General features: G+C 39.5%; 1 protein-coding gene across 6 annotated transcripts in view; it reads right to left on the bottom strand.

Annotated features, from left to right (window-relative positions):
- Positions 1 to 20,954, bottom strand: part of LOC127581979 (astrotactin-2-like) — a 1,282,697-nt gene that overhangs the window by 689,452 nt on the left and 572,291 nt on the right. For all 6 annotated transcript variants that reach the window (XM_052036829.1, XM_052036827.1, XM_052036825.1 and 3 more), the window contains one exon: positions 11,972 to 12,139. In XM_052036829.1, coding sequence (XP_051892789.1) covers positions 11,972 to 12,139 — 168 coding nt within the window. The remainder of the gene's footprint in view (positions 1 to 11,971; positions 12,140 to 20,954) is intronic.

Consider the following 20,954-nt stretch of genomic DNA (forward strand, 5'->3'; position numbering starts at 1 on the left):
CAGTAGGCACATCAGATACTCATTCCTAAAATGAAAATTGATCCCAGTGTTCATTAACTCATGAAACAATATCAATTATAATGCATGCCAATAAGATAGTCGAGTACTAATGATGTGCTGCAAACAAACATGAGCTTTGAAATTTGCAAAGGAGTCATAAAACAGCAGGGAGCAAAACAGACATGGAATGATTAGCATTCCCTCACGGCAAGCTTAAACAACAGTGATACGAGATGATTAAGCAAGGAAGAAAGGTCTGGGAACATATTTAGATCACCTATCCATTCATTAGCACTCCAGGACAAACTGTTAATACTGTATTTTATGGAAATTATTCTGCATTGTTCGTGACTTTGACCAAGGCTACCATTGTTAGAAAGAACCTTGCTTCCAACCAGAAGCCAAACTGGAACACTTGATTACAAACAGTGAAGGAGGCCACAGGCAGGAAAGTCAAAGTGGGAGTGCATGCCTCTCAATTTACTTCAATCTCCCACTCTGATCTGTCTGTGACCTCCTGTATCTCATCTTCCTTTTGGGCACACAGGAGACACAAGAGACTGCAGATGTTGGACTCTGGAGCAACAAACAATCTGCTGGAAGAACTCAGTGGGTCGAGCAGCATCTGGAGGAGGGACGAAATGTGATGTAGAGTTTCGATCCGAAACGTCGACGATTATTTTCCTGCGACAGATGCTGCTTGACCCGCTGAGTTCTTCTGGCAGATTGTTTGTTGTTCCTCTGAGGTTTATTGCAGCCTGAAGGACTCAACATTGAATTCTCCAACATGAGAACTGTATATCTGAAGCGTCCATTTCTTCCCATCTTCATTTTAGCTCCTTTTTTTTCTACTGTCTAGTCTGCTGAGTGTGTCCCACAACTTTACCACTACCAAGCAAAACCTTCCATAGATCAAGAAGTTAAATCTGATCTTAACTGCCACATTAAGCCATTTGTTTTCTCTCCTTCCCAGTTCAGGATCCTAAACTTGAAACTTTAACTGTTTCTTTTTCCACAGATGCTGCCTGACTTACTGTGGTTTCGGCATTTTGTTTTTATTTCAGATTTGCAGCATCCACAAGTATATGATTTTGATTTTCTGTAAAAATTGATGATGGATTCTGCCTGCTTATAAACATATTTTCTCAACTATTTGTTGAATGATAACTCACACACACAGGCTTAATTGGACATGAGGAGTTTTATTCCATGAATACACCATGGTGGTGGTGCTGGAAGACATCTCACACTGCAGTCACGATCAGTAATGTGCAGAAAAGGAGTGATGCTGAGAGACAAGCAGGATTAACGTACACGTTTCTTCACCTCATTTTTCCCATGAGAAATCAGAATTTTATTGAGAGTAAGTGGCTGTGGAATTGCAGCATCTGTTTTCTAGGCCAACAGCTGGAATTTTATGCACGACTGTAGAAGCCCATATTGCCACAACTCACTCCACCTCGCCCTATTCAATAAGGCAGTAGTGCACTGGCTAAGCACACATGCTGCAGATATACAACAGACAAATCACGACCTTAATCCTTGTGCAACCTGGTTTGAGGCTGGCAGTGTCGAAATGGACCTCGATAGCCTGGGTAACACCTCATTTTCAACTGGGACGGAGAATCCTGCAGGTTCATATCTCTCCCTTGAGAGTTACTTGAGCATAAAACACTTGCACATTTGTTGGTCATGGAGAATTATTGCAGGTTGTCATTTGGATAGGGCTTCAGAATTCACATTTAAAGCTCAGCCAAAACCCATGGCTGCCAGATGAAAGACCTTCAGTGGCCATTCTTCTGATCAACCTTTAGTATCTGGAGGATTTCCTGGCCCTGTCTGCGGTAGAATCTCCCTCATCCTCACCACCTGTACCCTACTGCTTCTAAAGAAACACAATGGGAAACCAAGGAGCCAGCTTTCACTATGTTAAGAGAAATAACCAATGGTGTATGATTGGGAGCCTGTGACCAGTGGTAGACACCACAGGGATTGTTGATGGAACCCTTGCCGTTTATTACATACATTAATAATATAGGTGTGAATACAATGAGTATGATCAGAAAGTTTGAAGATGACAAGAAGATTGTTGATGTTGTTGGTACTGAGAAGTATAGCCTTTGGCTGCAGCATGATAGTAAGCTGTTGGTAAGAAGGGCAGAGAAATAGCAGATGGAATTTAATCCTGAAAAAGAAATTGGAAGGACTAGTAAGGCTGGGACATGCACAATAAATAGCAGGGCCCTTGGGAGTATTAAATAACTTTGTGTGCAGATCTAAGGATCTCTGAAGGCAGCAGCTCAGGTAGATAAGGTGGTTGAGAAGGCATACGGGATACTTGCCTTCATTAGCTGGGGCATTGAATATAAGAGCAAGGAGGTTACGGTACAACTATGTAAGACAATGATTTGGTCATATCGGGACTACTATGTTCAGTCACCGCAGAGGAAGGATACGATTGCACTGGAGGGGGTGCAGAGGAGATTCACAAGGATGTTGCCTGCAATGGAGCATTTCAGCTATGAGGAAAGGTTGGATTTGTTTTCTTTGGAGTAGAGAAGGCTGAGGGGTGGGGGGACCTGACTGAAGTAAACAATATTATGAGGGGCATAAACAGGGTAGATCGTGAGAAACCATCCTTGTTAGCAGAGAATTCCATTACCGGAGGGCAGAGGTTTAAGGTAAAGAGTAGGAGGTTCACAGGGGACTTGAATGAGTAATTTTGTACTTAGAGGGTGGTTGGAATCTGGAACTCACCGCTTGCGAAGGTGTAGGTGGGTACATACAGATTTTAAAAAATTAGTTTTGAGATAAGCACCAGGGTACCATATAGAAGAGAGGCTGAGTTTTGGAAAAGGGGAGTCGTATAGAGAGGTTGTTGATGGTAGGCACAGATGTGGTGGTCTAAAGGGCCTGTATCCATTCCATATGGTTATGACTCCAAACTGCTGAGGGCTCTATAATGACTTCTGCTAACAGTTAAAGCCACACACTTCCCTTCAAGAGTTATAAACCCATCCAGAAACCGAGCTTATTAATTGCATGCTCAATCAATAGGCACAAAACTGGCACAAAATCAATTGAGGGAACAAATTTTATGTGCATCCAACATTAGATTAAACAGGTATCAGCGAAGTGTGCCTTGCAATTCTGATGTCCATTTTTCAGCTTTACCAGTTTAGAGCCTGCAATATTTTGTAACAATGCACTTAATGAAGCAATAATGCATTCAGTTCTCCCATCCCCTAACCTCCTGAAGTTCCACAGTCACTGCCAGACATTGCCCACCTGCTTGTGCGGACCATACGCATCCTTAGTTGAGGACAGCTGCGTGAAACCAGTTAATTATGATCGTATGGCAACTTAATTATCTCGTTAAAAAAAAGATCCTGACATCCATTTTCCCACTGAATTTCCCTTAGCAGCAGAAAAGGAAGAAGGAAGGTATTTTGTAACTATCTTTACAATACATGCCCCACCAGCAATGCTGGCATCATTTGCAGGCAGGCACGGTAGTGTAGTGGTTAGCATAACACTTTACAGCGCCAGTGACCCGGGTTCAAACCCGGCCACTGTCTGTAAGGAGTTTGTACGTTCTCTCCGTGTCTGCGTGGGTTTCCTTCGGGTGCTCTGGTTTCCTCCCACATTCCAAAGATGGACTGGTTAGGAAGTTGTGGGCATGCTATGTTAGCGCCGGAAGCGTGGCGGCACTTGCCGGCTGCCCCCAGTGCACAAAAAAATACATAAAAAAAGATGTATTTCACTGTGTGTTTTGATGTACATGTGACTAATAAAGATATCTTATCTTATTTGTTCAGTCCCATTTGGCTTTAACTGAGTGGTTTGCATCGCCCATTCAGAAAGCAAACAAGTGTCCTCCATATCATTGTGGACTGGAGTCATGTGAAGGCTAAACCTGATACTTTTTAAGCTCCTGCAATTTTACAACTTAATCACAGTGATCAAGCACTTTCAGGATAGATTTCTAAGTATTCAGAGTTTTGTTACAAAATGGGTAACATGGGAGCTTATCTTCCCACCCCACAGAGATACTCAACAAATAATATTGTCAGCTCAAGAAACAGAGGTCAAAATACTGAAATAAAAAGTGCTGGAAATAATCAGGACATCTGTGAGGATCTGTGAAAAAAGAAACAGGGTTCTGATGAAGAACCTAAAATGTTCTCTGCTTTTTACTCTGCTTTTTGTTGTCTGAATGACTGAGTATTTCCAGCTTCTCTATTTTTATTTCAGATTCCCACCAGCTGTGGTATTTTACTTTCAGATTGTTGGTCAGATTCACCTGTGGTAGTGATACTGGATTCTTGAAGACATTTTGTCTTCTGGCCCACAGTAACAGCTTTAGCTTTTGTATCAGCTAAATTACCAGAGCAACCAAAAGATATAAATGCATAGAATGCACATCAAGGTTACAGTAATTGTCTTTAAGCAGCCCACACATTTACAGGGGAAAAATGCTAGCTTCAATGAGAACATACAGAAGCATATTTAACTGTGCAGTTTTGAAGACTTATTTTACAGTGGTGCACCGATTTATAATAGATTCTGACTGGATATCACCTTGCTGTTCTGCACTGATGAGATAATTGTTCGTCTTTGTATTATGCTTGTAGGCTTTTGTTAAAAAAACTCAATCTTGCTCTGCTAAATAGTTCCAAATGGGTTACCTGCATCCTTCAAACTGAACAAATACCATTAATCACAGAAGTTAAAATGAAGAAAAAAAGGTAAAAACAATAGGCAAAATAACATGAAAAGAAAAGACAGGAAGAAGAGAAAATGCAGTCAGCATCCAATAGTCTCTGCCAACAGTACCACTATTTTAAACAGCCACACGTGCTAACACATATACAATTCCTCAATCAAATCATACTACACGCAGAGCTCAATCACACATTGTGACAATTGGAAAACAAATAGCATCATTAAAAAGTATTGGAAGGTTAAATATGACTCAGAATAAAAGAAGATAAATAGAAGGTTGCAGCAATGATGTATGAATTGCAGTCTTAGTTCAAACATAGAAAAGGGGAGCTAGTCACTCATGCTTGCAGGCACCATGAGTTATTACTTTCCCAGTCTCATCAATTAAAACCAGATGCCATCCTTCATGCATGCACAATCAAGGAATATCATTCTTTCAAGTAATGAAGTGTGTGTGTATTATGTGTGTGTGTGTGTGTGTGTGTGTGTGTGTGTGTGTGTGTGTGTGTTCCTGTGTGTGCGTTCCTGTGTGTGCGTGTGTGTTCCTGTGTGTGTGTGTTCTCATTTTGCAGGGATGGCTTTTAATTCTGTTCCAACAGATTCTAATCTTCTCTGTGGTATATCTCCAACTGCAAGCAGAAACCAGGTAGCTGATTGACTGAATGGATGCAGTGATGGGAAGGAGAGATAACAGCCAATTGTCACTCATCAGCTGAAACTTAGAAGAGGAGACGTTTATGAAGAAAGATGGGGTGTGAGGTGAGAAACCCATTTGTAACTGGTGCACAGATTATACATTTCAAGGACACATTGACAGTTTATCACAGAGGATCCTTATTCCAGTTCCCTCTTCTGGCATTACTCTCGATGATAATGACTTGTGCCAGGTGAGAGCCTTGACCGTGACTTTATTTGCCAGTGGAAGATTTTGCAACCGAGTTCCATCCTGCCTCAGATGCAAATAAGGAACAACTGGACAGTATGAACAAATAAATAGCTATGAAAAGGAAGCAGGATGCAGAATTACATCCAGCTACCCACACAAGATCATTTAATTCAGCACACTCATTACTGAAACAGAATTTTATGCCAGTACTCGGGGTGGGGGGGGGTGGGTGTGGGGAAGGATGCTGGGGACCAGATATATTGAGGTTGCTGAACTGAAGCTGAGGGACCAGATGAATAACTACTGCTTGATTTTCCATTTATTCAACCACTAATTGCCTCTGCACAGAGTGGTTTACTAAGCTGAGAATCAACCTCACAGCTGTAGGTCTGAAGTCATAAACAAAACAACATCAGGACAGAATACTCACATTTGTGAACCAAAAGGTTTTTACAACACTCCTGTAGTTTCATGGACACTATTAGATACACTAGATTATAATTCCAGATTTAGTAAATTACTTCAATGCAAATTCCATAGCTGTCACAGCACAAATTGAACAGATATCTCTGGAGACAAGTCCAGCAAAATTTAACCACTGTGTTATTGCACCTCATCCCCAATCCCAGCATGAACAAACACATAAAGGAAATGGGGAGAGCTCTTGGGTTTGTGCTGTGAATGAGTGAATAGGAACAACAAAATGTGGTCAGATTCACCTGAGAATTTTCACTTATGCATTCCATGTTGCATCTATGAGACACCAACAAATAGCAGCAGAAAATCACATTTCCAAATCTGCAGATCTGACAACAAAGTAGGCTGAAGCTCATGTCTTCACATGTATAGACAATATTTGGAGAGAAGATTTCCACTGTGTGTTGTGTAATGGAATCATAAATCCCTGCCCTATAAATGTATTCAGAACATCAACATAAAGTAGAATTTATCCTCCTTTTTCATGCCTCCAGTTGCTAAACTTTTGATTAACATGAAATCCTCTGCTCACTTGGCTACTTTCATAAAATCATATTAATTGTTTAATTTAATGTTGGCAAATGAATTACATATACCTTGTCAAATGCTGGTTTAGGTGTTATTTATCTGTTAATTAGAAAAATCTGTTTATTAAGATCGCAAGATGACACAGCTTCTTCCATGAAATTAACTGATGCCACCTTATCAAATTTATACCCCACTTCATCAGCTGCAGGAAAAATCAATATCAGCTGTGTGAAAGTGTATTAATGAAAAGTCTAAAATATTTCAAAGCCAATGATTTCAATTGTCCAACTATCGGGGGGGGGGGGGGGGGGGGGGGGGGAGGGTAACGAGTTTGGTCAACACCTACCAACACCAGCTATGGACTTTTTCATTCCACAAAATGTATGAGGTAAGGCCAACAATGAGAAACCCTTAATGGGTATACTTAAAAGATAGGCAGACAACACACACAGCAAGGTGATTTAATTTAGCAGGTAACACAGAGATAAATACTATAGGGAATGATTATTTTAATTAGTAATATAGGTGAAAAGAAATAAGAAATCTGTGGTTTTAAAGGATTAGGGTATGGCAATGATAATATTAAAAGGGAGCAGTTATGCGAAACTACATACCCCGATAAAAGCAAGTCAGTGGAAATGATTTATCGATACCATGAGATGAAGAACACTAAACTCAGGACACAATGATAATGCTCAAAAAGCTTGGAGCTTATTTTGAAAATATTGATGCCATATTAAACAACAGAAATGTTTAAGATCCAATAGCCACAGAAGTTCTGTGGTGTGGTCTCACAAGTATGCCATGTTTTATTGAGGTGGTGGAGGAAATATTTGACCAGAATCTAGTTATGGAAGGTCCCTATCCCTTAATCTCCATGTCAAAAATTCTGTCACATCCTGTGCACTCTCACACACTGTGCTGACATATATTGTAGTAATGCACAGAGACAGGAACAACATTACAGAGATGAGTTCCCATAATCTGCACCCTTGTTTCACCCATGTGAGTCCAACATTACAAAAATTTAAAAGGTATTTTTTTCCAGTGATACTGACAAATCATCCTGTAACAGGAAATAATGCTGTTATGGTAAAACAAAATTAAATTGTTATTTGTGCCATTGCATCAATTTTTGCATCAGTGTTGTAAATGGCACCAATGTCCATTTTAAAGGCTTAAATATACGTACATAAGTACGAGAGGACATGGCTTCAGGGTGAAAGGGGAAAGGTTTAGGGGGAACTTCTTCACTCAGAGAGTGGTGGGAGTGTGGAATGGGCTGCCACCTGACGTGGTAAATGCGGGCTCACTCTTAAGTTTTAAGAATGAATTGGAAAGATACATGGATGGGAGAGGTCTGGAGGGTTATGGACTGGATGCAGGTCAATGGGACTAGTGGAATAAAGTTTCGGCACAGACTAGAAGGGCCAAATGGCCTTTTTTCTGTGCTGTAGTGTTCTATGGTTCTATATCTATCTCAGGGCAACATACCAATGTGAGGGGTGCACGAGGAGAGGGCAGAAGCCCAAAAATATCAGACTGCCAACAAGGAAATCACTCTACCCTTTAACATACCACACACTGAGATCTCACGGTATGAAACTGTGATAATTTGAGCAATAGCCAAAAAACAAGAAAGCAGATCCACATAAATCCACATTGTTAAGTTTGACAATGAATTATGGGCATACTTTGTCAGGAGTTAATTTTGAGAGCCATGCTATTTATAATAAGAGTAATGGAATTGGATTCAGGCCACTGTGAGAGACTGGTTCAGGACACTGGCAGATGCTGTTCAATGTGGTTGACAGCACAATAATTAATTTGAGGGGAAAGTTCCAAAATAAGAATTCTTTGTTGAGGGAAATAGTGGAGATAAAAAAAGCAATTGAAACAACCACAGTGAAAAGGAAATAATAAAAAAAATCTTCAGCAACAGGATAACATTGAAGGCTCAAGAGTCCAATTTAAAGTTATGAACTAATTGTTCATGGTAAACTTAAAAGATGTGAAATCAGATAGGCAGGTGTTTGGAGGAATGGCAGATGTACCAGATTGTTGAGTATCTTTGAGAATTAATATATGGATCACCTACTGACCCAAAGTGTCAAGAATGACTTGGATATCAAAACAACCATGTTCAAATCAAAGTTGTTACAACAAGAAAATGGCAGGAATTGATAGTTCTTTGATCAGGAGACTTAAATTAGTGTTGCAACTGGCAAATAAAATTAGAACTGAATATCAGAAAAACTGCAGGTGATGGGAATCTGAAATGAAAACAAACTGGTGCAAATGCTCAGCTGGTCAGGCAGCGTTTGTGGAGAGTGAAACAGAGTCAACATTTCAGATCGAGGGTCATAAATTTGAAACATCAGCTCTAATTTCTCTCCACAGATGCTGCCTGACCTGCCAAGTGTTTCCAAAACTTCTTGTTATTATTACTGATCCAGTTGGAAGATTGTTTTTCATTTTTGCCTCATCACAACTGCAAAAAACAGGCAAACAGAAAAGAATCAATGCGAAAAGAAGCTTTAAAACAAGAAATACTGTGATTGGGGGAAGGATTCATTTATCAATATTCATTGATAAAATATTATCGATTTTATGTGAATTGCTCCACTCTAGCCTGGCAATTTGAAGTGAAACTGCTAAAGCAAAAATCTATCAGTTGAGATACCCTATGGAAATGAAATTGGCTGATTTATGAAATTTCATTCATTAAGCAAAACTCATTTCTATTGATTTAAGTATATTACTTGATAAAATAATCCCTTGTAAAAAGTATTTTCCCATTAACCATGCACTCTGTCTCTAACCCTCTAAATGTCCATAAACCGTGCTATTTTCAGACTTTTCAATACAAACAGCTGTGGAAATGTCAAGCTCATGTTCCAGCTGGAAAAAGAGCAAAACATGAAAATGCTTCCTTTTAAAACCTTCCCTTGCAATCCAGCAGTTAAATATCAAAATAGGGTTGGCATTTTCTTTGGAAAAGGCCATTATATTACACTGGTGAAAAACGATGAAATTTGGACCGATATTGCAAGATAACAGAAATTAAAAATTGCCTTGTCCTTCAGAATCCAATTTACCTTTAATTAAAAAAGCATTTGGAGCCGACTAGATTTGAGTAATTTACTTTAATTTGACATTTTAGCAGATTGTGTCAACCATATGATAAATAACGTTATAAGACTATTCAAAATAAAAAAGGGGCATGAATTTCACTTTGGATGTTCTTCAGCCAGTGGGTGGTCAGGGTGCTGACCTCACGCACTCAGTGTTATCAATGAGTCCTGAACCACAGTATGGTCAGGCCTCCTTTGAATCTCAGTGATCAGCTCCATCTATGAGTCAAAGTCAAGCAGCACGGAAACAGGCCTTAGGCCTACCGACTCCATACCGACCAACAACTACCCATTTACATCAATCCCTCACAATTTTTATTTTTACTCTCCTCACATTCTCATAAACTCCCCCACATTCTACCACTCACCTACACATTGGGGACAATTTGCAGTAGCGATTAACTTATGAACCAGCAGATCTTTGGGATGTGGGAATAACCACACGGTCACAGGGAGAACATGCAAACTCCACACAGACAGTGCTGTTGGACAGGATTGAACCCAGGTCCCCGGTGCTGTGAGGCAGCAGCTCTGCTAATGCTGCCACTTCTGCCTTGTGTCCTGAGTGTGCTTGTACCTTTATCTCTCTGGAAGTACGTATTGGGATTTGGCAACTGTAAGTGAGAGATATCTTAATAAGGAGCACTGGGGTTTAGCAAAACAGAGGTGGAGCAAGTGAGAGACACAAGTAGGTCCTCCTTCTCCATGTTGGTAGGCAGGTGTGCTCAAGGGCCAGGAAGATAAATGTCATCAGTTCCACTCCCAAGGCATGAGAGTGTTATGGAAGGTTCAACAAACAGGAGTAAGAATGGTGTATTGCTGACTCTACTTCTTATCATTAGATTCCCAGAGCAATTGATTCAGCCCTCCCTTCTAAATCCATTCCCCGTCCCCATCACAAGTCTGTATTCCAGATACTGTGTCCTTCAACTCCACCTGTTCCTCTTCTAATTACTCTCTTCCTCATTAGAATCTTAGCTTGCAGCAATTGTAGTGAATCATAATCTTCTGCTAATTCAGTCTATGCTATTCCCTATTTTGTACTTCTTCTCCACATGCCTGGGGTTCTGACCTTCCAGGTTGTCTGAGCACCTGAAGGAACTGAGGATGAGTCTCCCAGGTAATAATGCCAGCAATCGAGGAGAAACGAATGTTTTGTGGTGATCTTCTAAGCCCACCAAAAACACTCTATGATATTAAACAGTTCCATTTAAATATGCCCTGCATGACCTTTGGATTACATTTGAAGTGTTAGCCACTGTTGTAATGTGGGAAATAACTGTCATTTCATGCAAGTTACAGAAAAAATAACCATGAAGTAATTAGCAGATAATCAATTGATGGATAAATATTGTCTGAGATACCTGGAACAATTCCCCAACTCTTCTTTGAAAAGTATCAAAGAATCTATTGTGTCCACCTACGAGAACAGATGGGGCCTTGGTTTAATTTACTATCCAAGTGATGGAATATCTAGCCAGGCCACAATCTCTTGGTACTGCACTAGAGTACAGTTTAGATTTGCATGCTCAGGTCTCTGGAGTTGGATTTCAACTGACACCTGATTTGGTTGTGAAAATGTTCTCCATTGAGCCTGGGTGGACACCTCAAACTTGCTCAATCAGTTGTCCATTTTGCAAAAACCAGACAAGAATTATTCAATTCCCTGAACAAAACTAGAGAGAGGCATTTTCAATTCTTGGGTCTGAGGTCTGCCTAACTCTCGAGTTACAGTGTGATTCTCATGTTAATGCTAAGTAAAACCATGACTCGTCTTAATTAAAACTTTTGTTTATAGCTTAAGATTCCCATTTTCTCTCTTATTAGGTGAGGATTAAAATTAATAATTCAAAAACATTTATGAAGGGGAAAAAGTAAAATCAAAACCGGGTCTGTATTTGCTTGATGAAGATTCACTTTTCATTGCGTACTCATGAAAGCAACGCTTTGTAAAACTTTGCTTTGCTTATGTCAACAAGCACAACTTGAAGGCATTAATTTTATCAACTCAACTGCAATGGGAACTGTCCAAGGAGTCATAGGACAATAAAAATTTGACTTCATTTTTCTTTCCATATTTGGAACCTACATTTGGTGTAACTGAAAAGACTGCAAAAGCAAGCTCCAAAAATAGAAATTAGGTGAATAAACAAGCAATAAATTGCATAAATTCCATGGGCGACAATCTCAGTAGCCAAAAGCTCAAGGATTCACAACTTACCAGTTTCTTCATCACAGAGATGTTCACAAGGCTCCAATGTCTTTTGCCCACAAAGGTCTCTTGTCCATGCAGATGTTGAGTTGATTTGGTAAAACAGTGATAATTTGGCAGGATTCAACCAGTCTGAAACGTCCAGAAAGCTTCCCTCACTGACAACAAAGCTGCTCCCTGAACAACACAAAAAGTCAGAAGTTAAATCCTTTGGAATGATGCACATTCACACAGTTTTTCTTTTTAGTTAAATCACCTGCTCAAATCATATCAAATAGCCATGTATGACGGACAAAGATGTCCAGAAGAACAATTTTTTTTAGGATTCAAAGAGGCAAAAGCCATTCAGCCAAGTGGATGAGATGTCATTGAAAATTATGAGAATGGAGACCAGAGGGCTTATCAACCTGTAACATCAATTCTGTTTCTCCATCCACTGATGCTATCTGACTTGCTGAGTATTTCCAGCTTTTTCTGTTTTAATATCAGATTTCTAACATGTGCAATATTTTGCTTTTCTAAATAAAGCTGAAACAGATTGGAGGCATCGTCTGACCAGAACAAATTATTGTTCTTCAAAATGTAGCATCCATCGGTTATTTTCCATTGTTGTTCACTTGAGGCAAGTAATAAGGGTAGATCTACTGACAAAACATTCTTTAACGAAGATATTGAACACTCATTTTACAGCAGTGACCGGTACATTAATGTATCAAATTTCATTCTACATAGTACACAGAAGGTACACTCACAGTTGCATATACCACATTGCTTCCCCTTAAAAAAAGTCACAAACTCTGAAAAACCTCAATTGTCTACACATATTAAATTATACCTGCAGTTAACCACTTACAAACAAGATATTCCTACCTCAGCAATGGAACACTATGGACCACCTCTTGCACTATCATGGACTTCTCTCTGATGGTGTTTTTTTTTGCACTAATGTCTTGTTTTGCACAGTCTTTTTATTTTCTTTCTCTTCACTGTCTTGTATAATTTATGAAAAATGTATAATTTATATTCTGTGTTGTCTGTACCTATGATGCTGCTGCAAGCAAGTTTTTCATTGTAACCTGTGCCTCACCGTACTTGTGCACATGACAATAAACTTGACTTGATATTATGTGGAGGCAACCACCTATCATCTCTGTATTCTCCTCCCAAGTCACGTTGCTTCTCTCCTCAGGTCATTAAGCAGAAGTCACTGATCTCTCATTCATCACTGCCTCTCTGGTCTGGCAACGTCTGTTGGCAAGAGACTTCTCAAGACCAATTGATCAATGATCTGCTTAGGTGGGGCTCCTGCGTCCCAAAGCACAAATGACACCTTGATTATTTCACTGCTCAACATGGAAATTTTTTTCCAAATACACAGTACCACATTCCGAATGACTCAATCCATTCCTGCCCATGATCATTGGTGCATACCTCCATCCCATAACCGCAAAAGGTAACTGAATCCACCTGCTTCATCATGCAACCAAACTTCCCCACAAGCTTACTTCCCCACAACCAGGAAGGTATCTCTCACTTGGGTGCCCAACAGCAGTTTACTTTGCCTGAACAGAATAAAACTGACATATTTCTGATACACATCCTGATTTATAACATCCAGTGACATCAATACGCATACTTATGTTATTTAATAAAATGGCTTCAAATGTACAGAAAAAGCTGTATTATCTGGCACCTCATTAACCAGCACACCAGTAACTGGCATTTCAGAGAGAGACCACCCAGACCAACACTGGTCAGCACCGAGGGAGCACCTGGACCGACATCAGGTTAACTGGCACATTTGAATAGTAGAATCAGAATCAGGGTTGTTATGACTGACATATGTCATGAAATTTGTTGTTTTGTGGCAGCAGTACAGAGCAAGACATAAAAATTACAATGAGTTACAAAATAAACAAATAGTGCAAAAGAGGAATAATGAGGTAGTGTTCATGGACCATTCAGGCATCTGATAGTGGAGGGGAAGAAGCTGTTCCTAAATCATTGAGTGTGGGTCTTCAGGCTCCTGTACCTCATCCCTGATGGTAGTAACGTGAAGGGGGCATGTCCCGGGTGGTGAGGGTCCTTAATGATGGATGCCACCTTCTTGAGGCACCGTCTCTTGAACATGTCCTCGATGGCGGGGAGGGTTGTGCCCGTGATGGAGCTGGCCGAGTCTACAACCCTCTGCAGCCTCTTTCGATCCTGCACATTGGAGCCTCCGTACCAGGCGGTGATGCAACCAGTCAGAATGTTCTCCACCATGCAGCTGTAGAAACTTCCAAGAGCCTTTGGTAACATACCGAATTTCTTCAAACTCCTAATGAAGTAGAGCCACTGGCATTCCTTCTTCATGATTGCATCAATGTGTTGGGCCCAAGATAGATCCTCTGAGATGTTGATGCCCAGGAACTTGAAGCTGCTCACGTTTTCCACTTCTGACCCTTCAATGAGGACTGGTGTGTGTTCTGACTTTCCCTTCCTGAAATCCACAATCAATTCCTTGGTCTTGCAAATGCTGAGTGTGAGGTTGTTTTTGTGACACCACTCAACCAGCCGATCCATCTCACTCCTGTACGCCTCCTTGTCGCCATGTGAGATTCTGCCAACAACAGTGGTGTCATCGGCGAATTTACAGATACCATTTGAGCTGTGCCTAGCCACATAGCCATGAGTGTAGAGAGAATAGGCCCAAGTCAAGAACACTATGTGCTGGATATTTGAGCTTCACTGTCATATCAGGATAGTGGGGAAGGTTGTCAAAAAGTACAGCGGTATATACATCAGTTGGATATTTGGATGGAGAAAAAGCAGCTGGAATTTAATTGGTATGAGGAGAAGCACTGATGTTCAGAGAGATCTTGGGGTGCAAGCCCATAGCTCTCTGAAAGTGGCAACACAAGTGGATAGGGTGGTAAAGGCGGTGCACGCACGTTTGCCTTCATTGGTCAGGGCACCGAGTATAAAAGTCGGGAAGTCATGGTGCAGTTGTATAAAACTTTGGTTAGGCCACATTTGGAGTACTGCATGCAGTTCTGGTTGCCACATTATAGGCTGGACGTGGAGACTCTAGAAAGGGTGAGAAAAGGTTTGCCGGAAATGTTGCCTGGATTAGAGTGTATTAGCTATAAGGAGAGGTTGGAGAAACTTGGATTGTTTTCTCTACAGCATCAGAGGCTGAGGTGTGACTTGATTGAAGTATATAAAATTACGAGAGGCAGAGACAGGGTAGATAGTCAGAAGTTTTTTAACTCCAAGGGTGGAAACACTCGAGGTCATAGCTTCAAGGTGAGAGATTTGCAAGGCAACAGTCTTACACCAGAGAGTGGTAGGTGCCTGGAACGCAGTGCCAGAGGAGGTAGTGTAAGCAAATACGACAGCAATGTTTAAGAGCATCTTAGACAGACACATGAACAGGCAGGGAATGGAGGGATACGGACCATGTGCAGGCAGATGGGATGAGTTGAGATTGGCATTGTGATCAGCACAGACTGGGTGGGCCTAAGGCCCTGTTCCTGCACTGTACTGTTCGACATTATATCACTCTACTTCTGTGCCCTCCCTTGGGATCTTGATGCCATTCATTCTCTGGAACATCTTCACTCATTCCACGTGCAGGGAAAATGGCCGAAACGTCTTATATTGTTCAAGCTCGCTGACATACCTGTCGTGTCATCATTGCTCCATCTTGGTACCTCATTCTCCATTACTTTACACGATTACTGCTGTGCTACTCCTTCAAACAGTAACATCCCAGATTTTATTTTGCTTTTAAAGCTCTTTTGCATTGCTATTCACTGATGATAAAGTTGGTGCTACCAACAAATGTGTCTTAATAAAGGCAATCAACTCGAGTTGGCTGGTAAAACAATATATCAAAAGTCACACCATATGGCTCACATAGTTCTTCAAGGTACACTCACGTTTGTGCATGCTACATTAACTCATTTGTGGATACTTATTTAGAATAATGCAGTCATTCCAACTGGAGAAATCACAGTGGGTTTTACTGGCAGCTGCCACTGGGTGATTTGGAGAGAAGAACATTTATGAAGAGAAGCAAATAAAACATTTGCTTCTTCCAAAGGCCAATAAAACAAGCGATTGAAAAAAGAAAAATCTTCACTGCAATTCTACGACATATCCTTGTGTGCTATTTTCATAAGGGTAAGAATTCATTTACTTCAAATAGATAGCATCCCTGTTTAAATAACATGTTAATCTTTTCTTCACAATCACCATTGCTTTCTTATAACAGAGTCTGCACTACGTTCAGTGAATTTCCAGCTTATTCTAGGGAATACATTGGTTAAAAAAGCTGTCACAAATTTTTTGATAATACAGACATAAAAGGAATAAAATATTTTGAAGGTGTTTGGCCTGATGAATAATTACAGCAGACAATTGGCAGAGCTTACTTTGAATAGGTTATTGGAGAATAACAAGCCCAGTACGTAACATTTTTCACAAATTATTTATAATAGTCATCTGCATTTTAATCATTGCAAGATATTATTATTGGGCCAAATTCAAACAAACAGATCTCTCTTTTAAAATGACCAAATCCTGAAGCTGCTTATATCAGTCTCCTCAGAATGAAGAAAATTTTACTATAACAACAGGGATTAAGACACACATTAAGCAAAAATTCTCAAGGAAGATAGTTGTCATGTCAGGATAATGTTTGTTAAGAGCACACTGAAGTATATTGCTTTCATTTCTGCAGCTTATCATACAAATGGCAATGATAATTGGAATAAAATTCCTTTAACGTTGTGGGTCAGAAATGGACATATTTCCTTCCAGAATGTGATTATAAATCACGTACAACCTTCTTGAAAGGCAGACCTTAAAGTTTGTGCACACATCTTTCATGACTGAGATATTCGACGACTTCTATCATTCTCAGCAAATAGACAATTAATTTTCATTCACAAGGAAACACGTTTATTTCGATCCTGGGTGACACTCGAAACAATGTACCTTGGCTGCTTCTCTTAGTACATCAGCAAAAGTTTTGAACAATTTTCAATTTATTTATCATGTTTATCATTTATATATAATGTTGAATTTGTCGTGTTTGTTTACCAATCAGATCTCCATAACGGTCCCCTTTCTGTTTGCCCAAAATTATTCAAATTTGGACCAATTTTAAATGCTGTCCTCGTCAGTGAAAACAATCTGCCCTCTCACATCTTCCCCTGCACAGCTTTATTTTGAAGCACAAATCTACTGGATTGCACTGGTGAATGGCTGGGGTGCCCATGCAAGATGTACCATCTCCCTCCATGGCCAAGTCCAACAATTACTCTAAAATAACTTTGGAGAACAGAAACAAACTCAATATTCCCTTTGAGATAATTAACAATCAACTCCAACTTAAACTCGTTTATTCCCTCTGTTTTCAGCTGGGACACCAGTGGAGCTCACAAAGTTATGTGCTTTCTACATTTTTCAAAGACACAATGTTTAATAAAAGGGTGATCATCACCCTTCACCTTTGGCAACTTTCTCTCAACATGCCCTTAATTTTAAATCATCCCATGTTAAATGATACAAAATCCTTCTTTCAAGCTTCACCCTATGCACAAAACCTAAACCATACAGCTCCAGTCCTTCCTGCATCACTTCCAGCTCCAAAATACACAAACACCTTCCAGTCTTCCAAACACAGCCAACAATTTCTTGCACAGTTGCTCACACAATGATCTGTCTTTGCTCCTTCAATCATTAAAATGGTGTTCCCCTCAGCATCACTGCTTTGCTGCCTTTCTGCTTTTACAAACCATGAAATCCATCAGTCATATACCCTGATGATATTACTGGAGGCTATTCAGCTCAACAAGTCTATACCAACTCTCAGAGCAATACCATCAATCCCATTCCCTGACTTATTTCCCTGCAACTTATTCTCTCTCACACAGGTCCATAAGCACCCTCTGATTTCCCCATTAGTCACCTACAGCAGGGGTGATTACAACAGCCAAACAAACAGCACATCTTTGGGATGTGGGACAAAACTGAAACACCCAGGGGAAACCCACATGGAAAATGTGCAAACTCCATGCAGGCAGCACCAGAAGTCGGAATTAAACATGGGTATCTGGGGCAGTGAGACAGCTACACTCACTGCAGCACCACTGAGTCCCATCACACTGGGTTTGAACCCAGGTTTTCCTCTCACAGCAAGGTTTATCCTTCTGCTTTCCCTCATTACTATCCCTGCTCAGTGCTTATTCGCTGTCCAATTCTCCATGAAAAATCTGAAACACCTTTCCCCAAGTAATGAGCAATATTGAAAAGTAAAATCTTGTACATGCTTCACTAACTAATTATAGTGTTTATCTGTTTACATTCAAGCCTGCATCATCATGAAATTAATCACTCTAGGTCGAGTCGAAGACAGGAAACCTGACGTCATATTTACAGAGTCAGGCTGGTTTTAAGTTAAGCACCTTTCAGCTGAATTTTTTGTTTCACCGATGAACTGTATATTTTCGGCATTGTCTATTTTTCACCAGTTTACACCAGCATTTCAGAGAATACTCTTCTGTTCCACTTTACCTAGATGTGGTATTTAATCTGATTAATCTGTTTTAACAATGAACATAAAGAGCATACTTTCAATAATATTGATAACAACTTACTGTTGTATACATATTAATAAATATTTTAAGAAAACATTTTTCAAAAATTTTACAAAAAATATTTTTTATTCCAAGTACGTCAGCTTTCCAGCAAAATAATTATTCCCCAGATTATTCTGCTCAGCAGCATATTTAAGTGCATTGATTGTTGGTAAAGATAGGGGATTGAGGTTCCACTTATTTACATTGAGTGTACAGTATTGAAACTACTTAATGATTGAGATTTTAACTTGGGTTACACACTGGTTAAGGATTGGATAATCTTATCTATAACATTTATTTTTGGAGCTTATTGTACCTTAAGGTGTATTAATAAAACCCTCATCAGGTTACCCCTCTTAAATACATTAAGAAAACTTCTTCATGGAAAGAAAATAAATAATTGTATTTTATTATGCTGCTTGATTGTGTGAGTTCAAGGAAAAATTACCAATTATGAAAATTAAGTGTAATCTACCATTGCAATTTTATGCATCGTTTAAGTGCAATTTTCTGAAAGGTAAATTGTACCATGTAACTTTTAGAATGATTTATTGCATGCTTCCATGATAGATGGAAGAGTCTTGATTGTTTTCTTGCTTGGAACATTGGAACAGCCTCTTACGACATTCAAAAAGATCAGGACTGTTCTACACCCTGACTCGTTGTGCCTGCCTTTTCCCCAAATCCTTTAAAACCTTGATTAACACTAGTCTGGCAGTCTTGGATTTGAAATCAACAATTGACCAAGAAGCAATTCATAAAAAGGAGAAAAAAAAAACTTCAGATCCCAGAAATCTGAAACAAAACTGTAAATTGCTGGAAACCGCTCAGCAGGTCACAAGAACACAAGAAAGTAAGAGCAGGTGTAGACCACCAGGTCCCTCACACCAGTCCCACCATACAAAATATGATCATGTCCGATCTACACGAGCCTCAAGTCCTCTTTGTGTCAGCTCCCCAGAGCTCCCAGTTCCCTAATCTTTCAAAAATTTATCTACTTCCACCTTAAATACTTCTAATGTTCTAGCTTCCACAACCCCACAGGGTAACGGTCAGACAGCATCTGTGGAAGTAGAAACAGAATTTTCCCAAAACATGACATTCTCAAGAATAATTAGAACTAAACATTTCAATGTTGAATGAAGTGATTTCAAAACGCTAAAGGAACATCAATCAGTTTTAGACATTTATAGTCACATTTTATCTCAAGGATTTGAACGCGATTAGACTACAATGCAATAAAACCAAAATAATGCATGTTCTTTTGCAATATGAAAGAAGTGTGTGGTCATTGACCACTTCTGAGGCACTGAATAAACTGACAAAGAACTGCTTCACCTGCCCAAAGGACTACATGTACCACCCATTTCACAAAACTTGGCACAACCAGTTCAATGTTATTCGTTAAAAGCATTAAGATCATTAGAAACAAGAAACACAAATAAATATATGAAGCTAAACCATAGAAGCAAGGATGAACTGTTTTATATAATTGTTCTGCTAAGTAATACAGCTCTGGTGATGAGCTCCCCCCTTGAGCACATCCAGTGAAATATAAACAGTTTTTTCTTTCTGAAATTTCCACTCAAAAACACAAAATTTTAACAAACACAAAATCTCCCAAGAACTGGCACAATCAGTCAATTTTAAAGCCTTTTCTTTTCCTCAAAATGATTTTGGAGGTATTTCTTTCTACACCTAAGAGTGGCATATGGGCATACTGTATTTTGATAAACACAGTCAAAAATAAGTTTATCACAAAATATAGGTATTTTAAATCTACCATTCACAAATATTTTGTTTTTAAATGACTGAAGATGTCTTCCAAAATAAATACAGACCCATTCCCTAGTTATATTGGGGGATGGTAGTCAGTTTCTTAGGAAATAATAAAAAATAAATAGTTTTAAAATTGTCATTTAGTGCCTAGGTACTCAGAAATAACTCGCTTAATTTTTAGAAGCTCCTCAAATCCTCATTAACATAAATTCCCATGGGAGATGGATTCATCCTGGGGCCATGACCAGTTTTGTGGGATGGCTGGCTTCCACAAAGATAACACACAAAACTGCAGAAACTTTAGTTCTGCTGATAGTGATTTGCAATTAAAATTCTTATGCATGAGTTGCACCAATTTTGTGAAAACTGTGCTTAAAAAGCTTCGGCAAAACTCAGGGGAAACTCCAGGCCGAGCAAAATAAGCAAGAAATAAACTAATTTTCAAGGGAATAGCAAAAGTCTGGCATAAACATCATTGTGGTTTCATAATGTCGTTTGCTTTGATGATTCAATTGTATCAGATATAAAGGAAAAATATCTGATGGGAATAAATTTATCCAATGCTCATAATCAAAAGATACAGA

Source organism: Pristis pectinata, chromosome 23 (assembly GCF_009764475.1).
Source record: "Pristis pectinata isolate sPriPec2 chromosome 23, sPriPec2.1.pri, whole genome shotgun sequence".
In the NCBI taxonomy this organism is placed as follows: domain Eukaryota; kingdom Metazoa; phylum Chordata; class Chondrichthyes; order Rhinopristiformes; family Pristidae; genus Pristis; species Pristis pectinata.